Source organism: Elaeis guineensis, chromosome 8 (assembly GCF_000442705.2).
Source record: "Elaeis guineensis isolate ETL-2024a chromosome 8, EG11, whole genome shotgun sequence".
In the NCBI taxonomy this organism is placed as follows: Eukaryota; Viridiplantae; Streptophyta; class Magnoliopsida; order Arecales; family Arecaceae; genus Elaeis; species Elaeis guineensis.
In genome coordinates, this window is record NC_026000.2 from 13132180 (window position 1) to 13150005 (window position 17826).

At 42.8% G+C, this 17826-nt stretch overlaps 1 protein-coding gene across 1 annotated transcript; it reads left to right on the forward strand.

Annotated features, from left to right (window-relative positions):
- The first annotated feature begins 10160 nt into the window (after positions 1-10160).
- LOC105050160 (cyclin-D3-2) lies at positions 10161-14335 on the forward strand. Its single transcript, XM_010930071.4, has 3 exons — positions 10161-12699; positions 12792-12949; positions 13052-14335. The coding sequence occupies exons 1-3, from the start codon at positions 12009-12011 to the stop codon at positions 13394-13396; spliced, it is 1194 nt and encodes a 397-aa protein (XP_010928373.1). The 5' UTR covers positions 10161-12008; the 3' UTR covers positions 13397-14335.
- Positions 14336-17826: the final 3491 nt, after the last annotated feature.

Consider the following 17826-nt stretch of genomic DNA (forward strand, 5'->3'; position numbering starts at 1 on the left):
TGGTTCGATAGGCCCACAGCATATGATGAGCTCATCTACCCAAGATCCTCCAGTTCTGTCTATTTTGATCTTCAAGCCTTGCAGGAGAGTTTTATTAGTCACCTCTACCTCTTCATTCGTCTACAGATGGCCAATCGAGGTAAAGCAGTGCTGTATTTCATATTCTCTGTAGAATTCATAAAGTCGGGCACCACTAAACTGCCTGTTGTTATCTGTGATCAGTACTCGGAGAAGACCATAACAGCAGATGATTGATTTCCAAACAAAATTCTTTACTCTCATCTCGGATATACGAGCCAGGGGTTCGGTTTCGACCCACTTTATGAAATAGTCGATGGCCACCAGCAGGAACTTGCACTGACCAGATGCGAAGGGGAAAAGATCAAGGATATCCATCTCCCACTATGCGAATGGCCACGGGGCATTGATAAGAGTTAAGAGTGCTACTGGTTGATGTTGAATATTGGAGATCCTCTGGCATAAATCGTATTTTCTGATGAATGCACCTGCATCCTGTTGCATAGTGGGCCAGTAGTAGCCTTATCGAAGGATTTTGTAAGAGAGGGACCCACCCTCCAAGTGACTTCTGCAGATTCCTTCGTGGACCTCCCGTAGCGCATAATCTGTCTCGGATGAGCGCAGACATTTTAGGAGAGGCAGGGAGAATGATCGTTTGTATAGCTTGTTATCGTACAAAACATAGCGGAATGCCTGTTTCTTTATCTTTCGGACCTTCTTGCGGTCAGTGGGTAGCTCGCCTAACTTAAGGTACTTGAGTAGGGGATCAATCTAGTAGGGTTTTTCATCAACTTGCGGGACAATGAGAGGCTCCTCAAGGATCGAGGCTTTAAGCACCTCGAAGTAGGTCTTGTTCTCCAAATCAGTGGACAACAAGGCTGCTAGCTTTGATAGCGCATCTGTTCTGGCGTTGTCTGCTCTGGGGATCTGTTGAATGTCAAAGCTTAAGAAGGCCGCGGTGAAGTCCTTTACTTTTTGAAGATATTTTTTCATATTTTCCTCTCAGGCCTCATACTCATCCTTAATTTGCCCAACTGCTAGTTGGAAGTCACTGAAGATCTTCAAATGTTGGGCCCCTGCTTCTCCTACCACTTTGAGACCGACGATTAGAGCTTCATATTCTACTTTATTGTTGGTAGTTGGAAACTCAAAGCACAGCACGTATCCCGCGATATCTTCTTCAGGACTGGCCAAAATGAGCCGAGCCCCTGCTCCTATTGTATTTGATGAAATGTCAGCATGCAGCATCCATAGCTCATCCGAGGCAGACCCTGTATTTACCTCTTCCACTGTCGAGCTTTCTCGATTTTTGAGCTTTTGCCTCCTTTCGAGACCTCCGTAACCTTTAAGCTTTCTCTATTCGGGATGGTACACTCGAGAATAAAGTCCACCAGCACCTGCACCTTGATAGCAGGCCTGGGACAGTACTGCACGTCTAGCTCGACAAGCTTTAGCGCCCACTTTGCAATCCGTCCTAAGGTCTCCGGGCGGTGGAGAACAGTCTTGATCGGTTGATTTGTGAGCAGCACCACTATGTGAGCTTGAAAATAAGGTCGTAGTTTTCTTGCCGTGACAACCAGTGCAAAAACCAGCTTCTCGAGCTTAGAGTATCTGGTCTCCGCGCGATGAAGGATTTTGCTGGTGTAGTATATGGGCTTCTGAATCCGTCCTTCTTTTCGGACAAGCATTGAGCTAATTGCTACTGGAGAAACGGCAATATACAACAACAATTCCTCGTCGGGTTGAGGTTTCGAGAGCAATGGTGAAGAGTTGAGGTACCATTTCAACTTTTCAAATGCCTTCTGGCATTCAACAATCTACTGAAAGTCTTTTGGCTGTCTGAGGGTCTGAAAGAAAGGAAAGCACCTCTCGATCGATCTAGAAACAAAGCGGCTGAGCGAGACGACCTTATCGGTAAGATGCTGTACTTCCCTGATGGTTTTTGATGGCGTCATTTCAAGAACCGTTTTGATCTTCTTGGAATTTACTTCAATGCCTCTTCGTGAGATCATAAACCCAAAAAATTTGCCGGCAGTGACTTCGAAGGCACATTTTGCTGGATTCAGCTTCATCCTGAATCGATGGAGAGTGTCAAAGGTCTCTTAAAGGTCGGCAACATGGTCTGGGGCAGTTCGGCTCTTGACAAGTATGTCATCTACGTATGCCTCCATGTTGCGATTGAGCTGATTTTCGAAAATTTTATGCACCAATCGCTGATAGGTAGCCCCTGCATTCTTTAAGCCAAAAGGCATCACCCTATAATAGAAAAGCCCACGGTCAATAATAAAGGCTATTTTCTCATCTTTAGGTGCTATCTGGATTTGATTATAACTGGTGAAGGCATTCATGAAGTTGAGAAGCTCATGCCCAGAAGTGGCGTCCACCAGCTGGTCGATCTGGAGAAGTGGATAGCTATCTTTGGAATAGGCTTTATTCAAGTCGACGAAGTCGATGCACATGGTCACTTCCCATTTGCCTTCTTGACCAGAACGATATTTGCCAGCTAATTCGGATACATGACCTTCTTGATGAAGTCGGCTTTGAGAAGCTTGTCCACCTCCTCGGCTATAGCTCTCTAGCGCTCCGGGGCGAAACTTCACTTCTTTTGCTTCATTGGGCGACGAATTGAATCCATCTTGAGGTGTTGGGATATCACCATCGGATCGATGCCAGGCATGTCTTCAGCCCACCAGGTGAATAGATCCATATTTTTTTGCAAAAGAGCAATCAGTTGATTTTTGGTTACCTCATTTAGGCGTGAGCCAATCCTCACCGTCCGATCGGGATCCTCTCCTCAGAGGGACATCCAGGAGGTCTTCAATGGTCTGGGCACGTTCCTCGATCAAATCATCACGAGCGTTCAACACTGTTGGAAGCTCAGTCTGGACCTCTGCTTGGGCTGGCTGGCCCTCCGCTCAAAGCTTGACAGCAAAGCATTGATCGGCCATGGCTTGATTGCCTTGAATTTGCCCCACTCTTTGGTGAAAATCTTCACCATCAGATCGTAGCTCGATACCACAGTCTTTAAAGTCCATAAGCTCGGATGGCCAAAGATTGCATTGTAGGCCGAGGAAAGTTTGACCATCAAAAAGTTGATTTGAATTGTTGTTTGCTGTGGTGGAGTGCCTACGGTAAGAGGAAGCCTAATCATCCATTCTGGAATCATCGAACTTTCGGAAAAACCCTAAATCGGGGTGTCGAATCTAGTTAGCTAATCTGAGATGAAACCCATTTGGATAAAGACAGAAAAATATAAAATATCGATCGAGCTTCTATTATCAATAAAAACATGGTGTATATTAAAATCAGCAATATTTGCTATTACAACCATCGCATCATTGTGCAGGGCAAGTACACTTTCAGCATCCCACTCGATGAAGGCAATGGCATCCTCGCCCTTAACTTCAAGCCTTGGCCTCTTCGCCTCTGGAGGCTCCGCCGATCCAGATGATGCCCAAGTTATCACATGGATTTATCCTCAGATGGGTCGGTCTTTCACTATCGCCTGTCCCCCTGCTTCCTGTCTCCCTTGCTACACTGGTATCGGCTATGGCTGAGGTAGAGGAAACAGTTGCTGAGGCAAAAGAGGCAGTTGCTGAGCTTTTAGAGGTCGACATTGAGGTGCCGCCCTCCAGACAAAATGGTTCAATCTCCCTTGCCTGACGAGCCTTTTTATCTCGTCTCAGAGCTGCAGGCAATCTTCAGTATCGTGACTATGGTCACGATGATAAAGGCAATACTTATTTGGGTCGCGACGGCGCTCTGGCTTCGTCTGCATCTGTGGAGGTTGGGGCAGCTCGGTCCGAACCTCCATCAACACCTCCCTCATGGAAACAGTTGTGTATAATTATTATAATGCCCGGGGGGTGAGAGTCGTCGATCCCTTCTCTGAGGACTTCGAGATCTATGATTTTGGCACCCATTCCTCCACCTCTAGAATAGAGATTGAGAGCGCTGGTGGTTTCTCTCCACCCGCTTTGGAGAGTCTCCTTATTCTGCCCTGCCGCAACAAACTGGCTGGGATTTTTTCTGCAAAGGCTTTTTTCGTGTGGGCATACTTCTTTGCAAGGACAAGCATGTCCAAAAATTCCTAGGGATAGATCTTGATCAACGAGTTCTTCAAGTCGTTCCTCAGTAGGCCACCCATCATCGTGGCCATCACGATCGACTGATCTAGATCACGGACCTCCAGAGTTGCGGCATTGAAACGGTTGACATAAGCGCGGATCGACTCGCCCTCCTGTTTGATGGTGTGGAGGTAGTTGACCGCTTCTGCTGCCGTCAGTTGCTGACAAAGTGGCCGACGAAGGACCGACACAGATCCTTGAAGGAGTGGATGAAAGCCAACTTCAAATTTGAGTACCACTATCAAGCCGTCCCTTTGAGAGTCGGAGGAAACGCTCGATAGAGGACCACATTAGATGCTCCTTGAAGGAGCATTGCCACCTTGAAGATTTTCAAGTGGTCGACGGGGTCGGCGGTCCCATCGTAGATCTTCAATTGAGGCAGCTTGAAGTACCGAGAGAGTGGCTCCTGCACTATCCTCGAGACGAAGGGCGGATCACTATTAAACCCCTCATAAGGTTGCATCGAGGAGTGATTATTGTTGAGTGCATTCTCAATTCTCTTTTCCATCTGTTTACCGAGCGTCTGGAACCGCCTTTCGATATCAAGATCTCGGGCGGTGTAGGCCTCAGAATGCTGCGGAGAATGACGATCGGGGGTTGAATCATGATCCGATTGTGGACTAGGAGATCTCCGTCTGGCCGACTGCTAGGCCCTGAAATTGCTCTGATGGGTGTCTTCTCTTTGACTCTGAGGAGGCATACGCGGCTCCGACTGTGGTGGCGGCTGAGGAGTCGAGTATGGAACCGGATTTGGTGGAGGCACCACCGTGGAAGGCACTGATGGTGCCACCAAGAAGGCCATCGATTGCACCGCTGAAGGAGGTGCAGGGACAGCCTGAGTAGGCTGGACTACCTGAACGGAGGTCGTCAAGTTTTGGATCTACTGGAAGAGTAGGTCGATTTGATCCGCCGTGACCAGCACTGGCTGGGCTGGCGGGGGAGTCTCAATCACCTGTTGCTGCGTCCAGCTGTTGGCTTGGCTCTCCATCCGGTGAGAGGCGGCGGCGTTGGAGAGTTGAGATGATGCTCGTTTCGGAGACATAATGAAGATGATGCCCTTCCTCTATCTGTTGCTGCTCGATTCGGTCGAGGTCGGAGAGAAGACGGCTGAGTCTCGCGTAGGGATGCTGGCATTGGAGTGACCTGTAAATTAAGTCCAAACTGAAGATTTTCACTCCGACGAGGATTCTTCGACGCTCAAGTCAGATTCAAAGAATAACAGGAGCAGTAACGAATTTTCTGAGAGGAATTAATTGGCTTACCTTGGTCCTCGGAGCTTTGGTTGCTTATATAGAAGACTGTCGAACAGCTGGTCACACAGCTGTATGAAGATTGTGAGATTCCGAGATTGGAGAGCTGTTTAATATGCTATAATGGATGAGATATTTCAGCCTTTAATCGCTCTCCCGAGATTAAGGGAGTTGGTTACACCTAAGTCTATCCACTCGAGATGGATAGCTGTTGCGCACATCATAAAGTGAGTCGGTTGTGATAACAAGGACAGCCCATGTGCTAAGGCATCGGCCTGTTGAGGCAGCAGAATGCGTCGGGCAAACCATAGGATAGACCAGACGTAAGCTGCTCTGCACTATATATGGCTCTGCTCTTAAGTCAGCGGTCCCGGTGATAGCTTGAAGACCTGAGATATTCTATAGTTGGCACATTGATCCGAGTTACTTACGGTAACCACCGTAACACCCAGATTATAGGTTTATGATTGGATGTGACAGTTGTAGAAGAAATTAGTGTCGATATTGTATATTGAACCTAAAATACATCATTCCATCTCTGGAACCTGAGTGAAGCTTTGCTTCATGTCCTATTTGAATGTGCCGTAATGCAGAGACATATTAGGTGACATTCAATCCCTATTGATTTTATCCCCAGACCAGTACCTCTGCAATGAAGACCTTATATTACAAAGTCGTGGCATATTAATTATAATGCTTGCATGTTCATTTTATGTTTTAAGTATCCCTGACATATAATTATTCCATCTCCATGGAAAGGCCTTGTATTTGAAAATACTAACAGTAATCCATTAAAAATCACATCAATATAGTAAATACAAAAATCATGTCAATACCGTGCATAGTATATTTGCATTTGATTTAAAATATACTGTTTTATTGCATCTCTTAACATCAAATGTTTAATTAATGCTGACCATTTTCTTCATGTGTTAACAAGTTACTGAACTGAAACGCACATATAGGATTGATGGGGGCTTAATCAAAGTGTTGGTCCATATAGTGTGTCAATGTCTACATTGCAGAATAATAATCATATTTGCATCAGCTTTTATTGATGTGCTGGCATCTATTGGACCATATGATGGAATGATACACTATGGCATGTGCTGATGGAGGTTGCCACAGTTCTCGAACTGCCTATAAATGCAATCAGACCAACTCAAAGTTGAGTTACATGAGTGAGTTACCTTTCATATTTTCCCTCTCTTAGAACCGCAATCTCTTTGAAGCTTCACTTCTTTCATATAGCTTATTTTTTTCAAATACAATGCATTTTTAGTATTGTTTAGAATAATAAATCAAAAAGAGTTCTAGAGGGAAAATATGCTTGGTATGGAGTACTGCCTCCATGTCTTGGTGTAGGCAAATATTTAGCCAGACTTGTACAAATAGCTGATTAGTTTAATTGGATCCTGATCAAATATAAAAAAAACTATTCAGTTAGGTGTTCTCCTTGATTGTTCTTGAGACACCAGCATTCTGCTAATTCTTTATCGTGGCTTGATTAGACAATGTGAGACATGATTTCATGTTTATGAAGCACTGTGGTTATTAAAATTCATATTTCTGTAATATGTTCCTGCTTCATCATTCAATGGGAGTCTCTTTCAACCTAAATCCTTTTTCCTTGAGCTACATGAGTGTCCTACGTTATACCTAGCCAAGTTGTGCATTATAACAGTGCAGAATTGTTCAAATAGTTGAGGGGAAAATTTTGTGCTTGTGGGCAGCACAAATGCTGTCAACAATCAATTACTGCTGGCCAACAGCGATGCAACAACATGGTCTATTTTCTGAGATCAGGAAAGACCATGGAACTTGCAATTTTATTATAAAAAATGCTTGACATGGGTGCTGCACAAATGGAAGATGCATTTACCAAGGTTACAACTATTGTCTTCATATGAATTAGCAAGCAAGATGGTGACTGTCATTTTAGCTATCCATATAGTTTATGAGGTATACTATAAATGCTGCATGCACCTTTTGCCCTTTTAATGTAAATGCATTCAGGTTCTAGTGGTTTAAAAATGTTTCCACTGTCCTGTTCTTTCTGAATTGTTCTTGAATGAAATTATTTTCTCAGGTTCTACTTGAAGTTCTTGCTTAGGTATGCAGATAAGGATCTGGGAATCCACCTTGTGCGTTCTTATTCTTTATGAACCAAATTTATCTGTCATTGTCTTGTGCAATCACATTCTCGGCGTCTTAGGTTTCCCAGGAGGCCATAAAGCGTTCTACTTAAAATATGAAAATACAAGAACACCTTGAAATAAATGGGAAACTATATGTCATCTTATACACGAAAATTATTAGTTTTTAAAATTTAATAAACAAAATCCAACGGGTGACTGCATGAAGATTGTTACTTTTGTGATAGGGTTGATTTTATTTACAAACTAATTATTTTCTTCTTTTTTCTGGACAAATATTACCTCTAAGATTTCTTGCCCTTTGTCAGTTCTGTAACTGTATTTTGATAAGCAGTTTAACAAGCTTTTCTTATGCATGCAAAGAATAGCATGAGAACCTCTCTCTCTCTCTCTGAATCTACATTGTTCTTCTGATCAAGCCTCTTGATTGTTTTCCCTATCCATAGATGGATTATTTCAGCTCATGTATCTGGATGTACAGAATTCTAGTTGGGATGTTAGGATAAGTATCCATCTTATGCAAAAGGTTCATATGAGTTTCGAATGTCTGAAGATTTTACCTTGTCACGATATATTTTGCTCATCCAACCACCCAAAATTCTCACTGGTTATAGATATGGAGGACTCTCAAATAATATTTATATTTCAAGTTCATAGTCTCATTTCCAATGTTGTAGAGCCCTCCTAGATTTTGATCTAGTGACCAAACAGGTAAATTGTAACAAACATGATGAAATGAAATATGCCAGATGATCTTTCTAATATGTTCCTCTTTTTAATGCTTCTCTTGGAAAATTCATGAAGTCACACCTTAGTCTTGTATTTATAAGGTTATGACATTGCTTGTCAGGTAGAGGTACTGCGTTGTATAGTTTGGTCATGTTGTATGCAGCCTGAAGTTTGGTTCCGAAGGTCAGTGAATCTCACCTCGGTGTGGCTTAGTGTTTTTTTTTTTTTCAAAAGAGCTGAAAGAAATTTCACATGCTCACCCACTCAAGGTGTAGCACGAGGTATGAGTACTCCTATTCCACCCTACTCAGTCTGTATGTCTTCCATTTTAAACACAAGCTGACCCATTCCATGGATTTGAAAAATCCTAGCTGTGTTCCATTCAAAATTAAAATCATTTAGCTGGTCTCGTAGTATTCTAGTTATAGTTCAAGAAAAACTAGTCTTTTAAACTTCCCGTGACCTTTGTAGTGACCCTTAAAGAAGTCCTCTGGAAAATTGTGAAATGATTCTATGCTTTCCTTCCCTTATGTCTTCGTTCTCCTATGCCTCGACTACGTGACATCTAGCTGAATTGTCTCTTGAAGCACCCATCTGCTCCTGGACTCGACTCATTATTTCCAGAGTTACTGTTTCCCAATCATTTCGCTGTCTTAATGAGAAGCAGATGACTCGATCAGTGTTTGCTCAAAAATTACTGTGGTTTGCCTATTGCCAGTTGATTTGGAGGAGTGAAAACTACAAAAGTTTGACGACGTCCGTGGCTGTTGATGAGCAGGGAAAGGGTGTACCTGGAAGAGGAGGGCATCATTGCTGGCTGGACGCCACAAAGAACACGATAGTCCGCGGCACCTTTTTCTTCTTACAATTTTTTTTATTTCTGCATCTCAACACTCACCCTTTCAGGCTTTTCCAATCCTTGCCTCCTATATCACATCCCTATCTGGTCTCCATTGGACTTCATGTTCTACGTGTTGTTATAAATAAAGCTAAAGAAAAAAGAGAGTACGTATGACAGCACGACAAGCCAAGGGTTTCTTGCCACCGCATCGGTCGGATCTTAACATGGGCAAATTATAACCTACACCGCGTGCAAGACTACTATTACGTTGAATCCATAGCTGATATCTTTCCCTTTCTTGAAACGAGGGATGGGAAAGAAAGGATCAAGGGATCTGGAAAGATAGGATAGAGAAAAGTAACTGTAGAAGGAAGAGAGAGAGAGAGAGAGAGGGTAAGGTCCCGGAAGGAGGGGAAAAAGAGAGAGAGAGAGAGAGAGAGAGAATGAGAGTGAGAGAGAGAGTAGAGAGCAGTGGAACCTGGGTTGTGTTTTTCCATATTGGTAAAGGTTTATGGGTATTTTAGACTTTTTGACAAAAATAATATTAATTTTTAAAATATTTATAAAAATAATATTTCATGCAAATTATTTAAGAAAATGTTGTCTATAAAAAAAAATCGTCTTATCCTAAGGTGACTTTATTTGCCATGTGGCTATGGAGAACTCAGAGTGGGAAAAGGAGAGATGTCAGCTCAATAGCCGCACTATGATAGGGTGACTTATATAATCACCTTATGATAGGATGATTCTCTCTTATCTCTTTCGAATTCATCCCTTCCTTTTCTCTCTTCTTCATTGATTCTCGATCTTCATCCGTTTCTCTTTTTTTCGTCATTTATAGGATCATTTTATCGTACTATCATAGGCAATTTATAGAACCGTTCTATGATAGAGCGGTTCATACCATCTTTCTCTAGCTATCGGTAAGAACGGTGAGTCAGTATGAAAAGTCATTCTATCATAAAGTGATTTTGTTTTGAATTTTATTTTTATAAATAATTTTAAAAAAATATTATTTTGATAATTTTTTAAAAAATTAATATTAAATCGGTAAAAAATTTGGGTATCTTATATCTATTCTACTGCATTAATCTACGAAGAATGATAGCATTGGACCTCTCTTTTATTCACTCTTGAAGTGACTCCCGCTCAGCCGTAAAAGGGTAAATGATGGGGCCCGAATTAGACCTTCAATCATGAGCCGACTCCGTGACAATTTGCCATAAAGAAGAAAGAAAATTTTTCTTCATTGAACAAATCTTCCATGTAACAGAAGAACGAGGATTTGATTTTCACTTGGATGAGGACTCAGTATCCAACATCCGTAGGATTAGAGCCACTTATCTATAAAAAGGGAGTCATGTACTAGATAGCAATTCACCATATACGATACAATATTCTTTATTCTTTTTCATGTCTTACTCTTCCCTACTATTTTCTAAAATCCTTCTTCGGGCCCCGGCTGGATCAGCTCTAGCGACCTCCCCTCTATCTTCTTTTTATATGCAGTTTATCACTTTTTCCTTCCATGGCGGCAACGGTAACCATGGATTGAGGCAGATCCCCTCTGTTCATTTGTTTATGTGCATTTGTTTGTTACGATGAGTTTTCTTTTTGACAATCAGAGACTTTCCTATGGTAATGAAAGTGCGCTTGTCAGTTTACAAATCCTTCACCTCTCTCCAAGAGGGGAATTTGTGCATCATTATTTGTTGATATGCTGTGTATATTAATGTTCAAGTCTTCATGCATTGCTTAGATTTTTTTTTTTTTTTCCAACAAAATTACAGATGAAGCCTTCTTTTTCCCCCCAGATGAGCCTGGCTTGGAAAATATGCCCATTTAACAAACAGGCCAAGCTAGGCTTAGGAATTAAGACCCAGCCTGACGTGGTCTTTTTTATTCTTCTTATGTTATTTGTTTATGTTTGATATATTTGTAGGCATAATGGATAGTTATTGTTGATATATGAACTTAATGGGATATTAGATGTGTTATAGATTATTGACAACATTTAATTATTTATATTTTTAAATATAAATAATTAATAGGATATTAATGAAATATTTTGGTATCATTTCAAAATATCCTTAGTATTTTTATATTTTTTTGGAAAAATGCTATGAAGTTCAAGGCTCGGCTGGAAGCCTGCAGCCTGATTAAGAACCTGGCATGGGCTTGAAGGTGGGCCTGAAAGTAGGCCCAAGTCTAAGCCTCTAGGCAAAGCCCATCCCGCTGGGCCCACGACATGCGCAATACTGGTACAACACCACTAGGGGCTACATCATTAAGCTAGCCCACCACAGTCGAATACCTGCATGTTGGCTTACCATATTAAAACAACATTAGCAAGTTTTTTTTTTTTTTTTTTTTTTTTTTCTTTTGTTTTTGTTTTCTTCTTGTTCTGTAGCAACGCATGGCGTTCCTGGAAGACATTGGAACATTTCTTTCCCAGGCCTACTGTGTCTAGATCTCACCCACAGTAAAAAACCAACAAAAGAAAAGAAAAAACAAAAGAATAGTATAAAAAGAAGGCAGCTGCAGGCCTGGCGAAGCCCCGACCCCAATTATAGCCCGCTCTTTTTCCGTTTCTCTCTTTCTCTCTCTGCTCACCCTCGCTGCTGCGACCGAAGCCCAGTAGGCACCATAGCAGCAGAAAAGGACAACAAAGAGAAAGAGGAGGGTGGGGAGGGAAGGGGGGAGGCCAAGATAAAAGATAGAACAGCGACAGAGAAGAGGAAAGAGCGAAGGGAGATGACGAGAAGCCACTCCCTCACCTTCTTCTCTTCCTTCGTCTTCTCCTGTCCCTCCTCTCACCATTACTACTATAACCCCTGCGTATCATGAGCAAAACTTGCCAACCTCTTCTTCCCCTCAGAAGGAGATCATGGCTCTCACCTCCCTCCTTGACCCCCTCTACTGCCCAGAAGAGCACTTGGAGCTCGACGACGATACCTTTCTACCCTCCCACCTCCCCGTCTCGGTCGCCGAAGTGGCGGCGGAGACGCCGGAGGAATGGGCGGAGATCTTGTCTTCTCTGGTAGCCAAAGAAGGGGAGACCCACCCCACGCTTTCCTCTGACGGCGCCGACGATCTCTATCTCCGCTCCGCGAGGAGGGGCGCCGTCGCGTGGGTGGCGCGCGCCGCCGCCCGGCATGGATTTTCTGCTCTCACGGCGGTGCTCGCCGTGAACTACCTCGACCGGTGCTTCCTCTCCGGCGGAGGTGGGCTTCGGCTGCAGGGGGATCGGCCGTGGATGGAGCGGCTGGCGGCGGTGGCGTGCCTGTCCCTGGCGGCGAAGGTGGAGGAGACGTACGTCCCGCTCCTCCTCGACCTCCAGGCGGCCGCGGCGGAGGCGGACAGGGACCTCGACGCCGGGTACGTGTTCGAGGCCAAGACCGTGCGGCGGATGGAGCTCCTCGTGCTCTCCGCCCTCGGCTGGCGGATGAATCCCGTCACCCCTCTCTCCTTCATCCAGCTCCTCCTCCCCCACCTGTGTTACAAACCCCAAAACGGTAATCTCACCTCCTCCACCGCCCGCCTCCGCTGCGAAGCCATTCTCCTCTCCGTCATAGCGGGTGGGTTCTCGTAAAAAGTCGTTCCCTCTTTGTTAAAATCTCTCTCTGTGTGTGTGGTCCGATTACTTATTTAATTTGCTTCGTGGTTAAAGATGGGAGATGGGTCCGGTATCCGGCATCGGTGTGGGCCGCGGCGGCGATGCGGCACGTTTTGGGCCAGCAGCTGGAGCCCGGCAGTGGCGTCGCTGCTGGGGACGCCTTGGAGTGCCACGAGACCCACCACCTCTTGGCCTTCCTCAACGCTCCCAAGGTTGGATCTTGTGTTACTTTTTCCTCCAATCACTCATAGTTATAACGTCTTGTCCTCGTTATATTATAGTCTACTAATTGGTCAAATAACCTCCAAGAAAAGGTGGGAGAGTGCTTTCAGCTCATTCTGGACTGCGTTGAAGGTAGCGGTGGTGTTACTGGTCATGGTCACAAAAGGAAGAACTTGTTCTCCTCGTTGGATCACTATCGTTCACCATCCAGTCCCAATGCGGTGCTGGGTTCGTGCTTCAGCTGCGAGAGCTTGTCGAGCTGCGATTCGTGGGCAGTGTGGCCCTTCTCGTCGGCCTCGCCTTCACCTGAGCTTCCTCCTCCCAAGAGACCCAACTGCATTGCCACCCAAGCCTTTGGAGACAACGAGAGTGGGGAGAATGGGGATCGGCTTCACCACCAAGAGCCGAGACTGGATTGCAGTGCTGTTCGTATTTAAAGTATATTAAGTTATATGGTATATGTTATCAGAAGCAGACTGCCTCCCATCTCTGTCTGAGTTTGGGAACTCAGCAGCGGGCCGGAGATCTTGGGAGCAAGATTTGGTATGGTTGGGACTTGGGGTGGTGAGGTGGAGGAGAGTTTGGGACTCGGAATGAGGGAGAAGAGAGAGGAAATTAACATGATGCAGAGATGGGTGGCATTTTTCTTTTACTTTAGTCGACAAGAGAAAGAGGCTTTGGTCCTACTGTAGCCATGCTATCGTGCCTTAGACCCTGCGTTGTTATGATACCGTGCCTCTGGCTCTTGTCCTATCAGTTATATATCATCCATGCGTTGTTCCCATGAATTCATGTGTCCACGAACTGTTAAGCCTTTTCTCTATCGTTCTCATAGATATAATATAATAACGAGTACCAAGTGATCAGTTATTTATCCTAGTAGTTATTCTGTCATTAGGCTATGGGGCTTCGCCCTTCTGTACCTTCTGGCATGCTTCATTATCAGCAAAATGGTACAACCAGGAAGGGATACATCAGGGGGGCATAAGTAGAGTAGAGGGGTGGATTAAAGACCGAAAGAGTGAGAGGAAAGGCAGACCGGAGAGAGTATAAAAGATTAATATCTAGCCATTTATTGCATGGGGCCATGATAGGCAATGCAATAACTTCCTAGTCCTTCTGTCAGCTTCATTAAAAGCTAATAGAAACTAGTACAATAGGGGAGAGAGAGAGGGGCGGGTTATAATTAAAGAAAAAGTTTAGAAACAATTGAAATTTTATCACAACACAGTCATCCTGTCAGCCATTGTGTTGGTACTTCATTTGGCCTCTGGCATGCTTCATTTAAAGCTAATAAACATGGTTGGACCGTGTGAGAGAGAGAGGTGGAAGAGATGTTTTGTTTGTATGGGAAGACGGAAGGATTTGTGGGCTACTAATATTTGATTGGAACAAGATTCCTGAATAGTTATTTGCTGGTTTTCTAAAACATTGCATGCTGATGTGAAATTCCATTTTTTTAATTATTAGTGATTGTTATGCTTATTATTTAAATATTATTCATATAATATATATTAAAATTAATGGTATGGTTGATTGGGTGGTATGTTATATGATCGATTAGATAGAATCAGTTATTTTCATTCTTAAATATTTTATTTGCTGATTATTATCGATATATTTATATTATTTGATTTAGTTTATTTGGCTAAAAATAGAAGAAGAAAGAAAGGAAGAAAGAAAAAAAATAGTTGGGGGAGGATTTTGAAGTGGGAAATGTCGGTCACAAACAAAATCACTTTCGGGGAGGTCTTGTCTTGTTTGGCCTTTTATTAGGGTTTGACCTCGAGGACAGAGTAGGAACGCTTGAAACCCGACGACCATCCCATGTCCCTCCAAGGACTTTTTAAGCTCCTCGCTTAGTTTAACCCACAAAACCCAATCCCCAAAGCGCTCAGTCTGCTGCAAGACACCCAGAAGTCCTCTCCCCATGTGCTGCTTTCCTCCATCTTTTTCCTCTTTCAACACCAAATCATGTGTTTGGCGTTACTCGTTCCGAGCCATAAGCCGTGTCTCGTGGCATGACATTGCTCAAACAAAAGCGATCACTATAAGCCCTGTGAAACAGCTAATAAAGGGGAAAGGTTGGACCGTCCTTGGGTTCTGCGCTCTTTCCTTTCTCTTCTTTTAACAACTACCGAGACGGGGAGTGGAGCCGGACGAACCCCCACCCAACCAAACCATGACCAACTTTTGTTCCGTGGCATTCGATGGGATCATGTTGCGTTAAATTTCTAGTTGGCGGAGGCCACATGAGATTGGATCACTTCAGTATCTATAGGGCAGAAGATCTGACCCCATGGCTTGATCTCTCTCATTATTTTTTTTTCTCTGTCTTTGTCTTTGTTCTTGTGTCATGACATGAGACGCATTGAGCTCACTTTTTTTTTTTTGTTTTAAAGAGGTATAATTAGAGAGCTTAGAAAGGCTTAAAATGGAGAATTGGGTTTGGTATTTTAAGGAGGTAGATGTGACAAATATAATGTGACACATGATAGCGAGGGAGGATTCCTTGTACATACTTGTGGCTGCAAGACTTCACACGTTTAACTTTTGACGGTATTCAAACTCGCATCCTCTCGTTGACGTAGAAATCCTCCTTTCGCTTCCCCAGGCTCTGAGCTGCAGCTCTGCGAGATAATTTTTTCAAAAAAAAGGACGATACGTTTCAGAATTTGCACTGCGTCATGTACTTCATATGTTGGTTGGGTGTCGTTTCAATGCTCATGTGCTGCTATTCTACTTTCTTAAAGCCTCGCCAGCTAACTGTAACCTTCAAGCCCTTGGAAAACGAGAGCTAATTTTCAAGGATTTAACATTTCACTCTTTAGTCCCCAATTTAGTCTTCTTTCTGATAGGGAGACACCGATACCTTCATCTACATGAAAAGCTTATAATTTTGGGAGTTCGAGGAATGGAAGGAGGAATTTTAGTATATGATGACCTAACAACGTGCCAACTTGGACCAGATCGATGTAAGAGGAGGCACAGTCCTAATTTGGAGTCACAGACCCTATTTGCAACCGGTTATTATAGGCAGTGTGGACTTCACAAATAAATTTCAGTATTTGATTGGAACCTAATAACTACTTTAAAAGTCTTAGTTTAAATCTGCAGAATATGTATGTCCCATGAGATCAAATCCTAAGAACGTATGGCCGTCTGTTGCATGTCCAGCTCGGACATCGGATCAGAACATGACAGTTATATTTGTATCTTTTTCGTTTTTCAACTGATATTATGCATTACTTTTCTTAGCATTGATTTTTAGTCATCATCCTTCAGGTACGTAGCATTTCACTAGAAGAAATCGTTGAAAGTTCAAAGCCATAGGACCCGCTACCTTTTCTCCATTCTTTCTGATTCGAACCATTGGCAGGGTCATGCATGGTCTGGGTGGTATCCCAGTCCGACCTTTCTCGCTGCTAGCTAGAAAAACGAGCAACCCAAATCAAAGCATAGATTGAAGGCATTCCTGAAATAGACCCATAAAAAAAGAGCAAAGCTAGAATAATACAACTTCAAAAATCCCGGCCACCAATATTAACTCAAGGATTATTTAGTTGCTAAAATGATTTAGCTATGCTAATTCATAATTTTCAGGAAAAAGAAATATAGATAGGATTTTTTTTTTAATATATGCTACAATTTCAACGGCATGAGTAATCGATGAACCGAACAGCAAAGCTTTAGGAAGACGTAGCAAGCAAAAGACATACTCATGTCTCATGCACACAAGTCGCATCAACTTAGAAGAAGACAAAATAGAAATGAATTGGAGGAGGGAAAAAAAACCCCACCCACCTCCTCGCACTCCAAAAGTCGGATGTGGGGTTTAAACTGAAGACAAGCCTTGGAATTGTGAGTGCCATTCTAGCTTTCTTTACCTTTTCCTGATATTCTTTCCAAGGTGCATGCCTTTGTTTTTCTCCGAGAAGCTTCAAAAAGATCACTCCCTTCGGCCCGCACCATAATTTTGGAATAATATGATGGCAAAGTCCTCTTTTTGACTCGGTCCTCCACGCCCCTCTTCTTCCTCTACGGTGATCGACAGAAAAATTCATATATATATATATATATATATATATATATATATATATATATATAAAGGAGAAACATCTCTTGCCATCTCTCTATCTCTCTTGGGTCTGCAAGGCTACTGTTGCAAATGCTTGCATGCTATTGTAAACAATAATTAGACAATATCAAACATGGTAGCTAGGTTTGTCTAGATACATATAACTAGGCAATGTCAAACTTGGAGACCACTGGATTTATTAATATTTTAATTACTGATTCCCATGAATATTTTTGTTCAAAAAAAATAAAAATATAGAGAAAGATATACGTATAGGTACAGTGTTAGTTGAATCATTTGTTTGTCCTATGCGGCATAATTGTTCATCACTCCCTCAAGATGTATGTGATATATGAAACACAAAACTAGATAGTCGATAGTCTAATAAACAATGGCCCTACCTCATACATGTATGGCCTTGTAGCCCTAAAGAATATAGGGTATGCATGCCATAAAATTTTGTGGAGCAAAAAATTTTATGGGATGAAAGCTACGGATTAATGATGCACAATCTAACAAATCCTTGTTGCTGAACCACTTTGAGCCAAAGTAATATGCGGTAATAATGATGGACTTTCTTATTCCAAAACATATTGTGACTTCATAGGTAGAAATTAATCTGTAATTGTAATAAAATTAACAACAGTTATCCCTCAAATTGCTTGTCCTTTAGCATTACTTTGGAACTTAATATGACACCGAGAACCAGTTAATAAGACAAAGACGGGGAAAGTCCTTGGTAAAAAAAAAAAAAAAAGATTGCAGTACAAAGTTGTTTGAGAGGGAAAT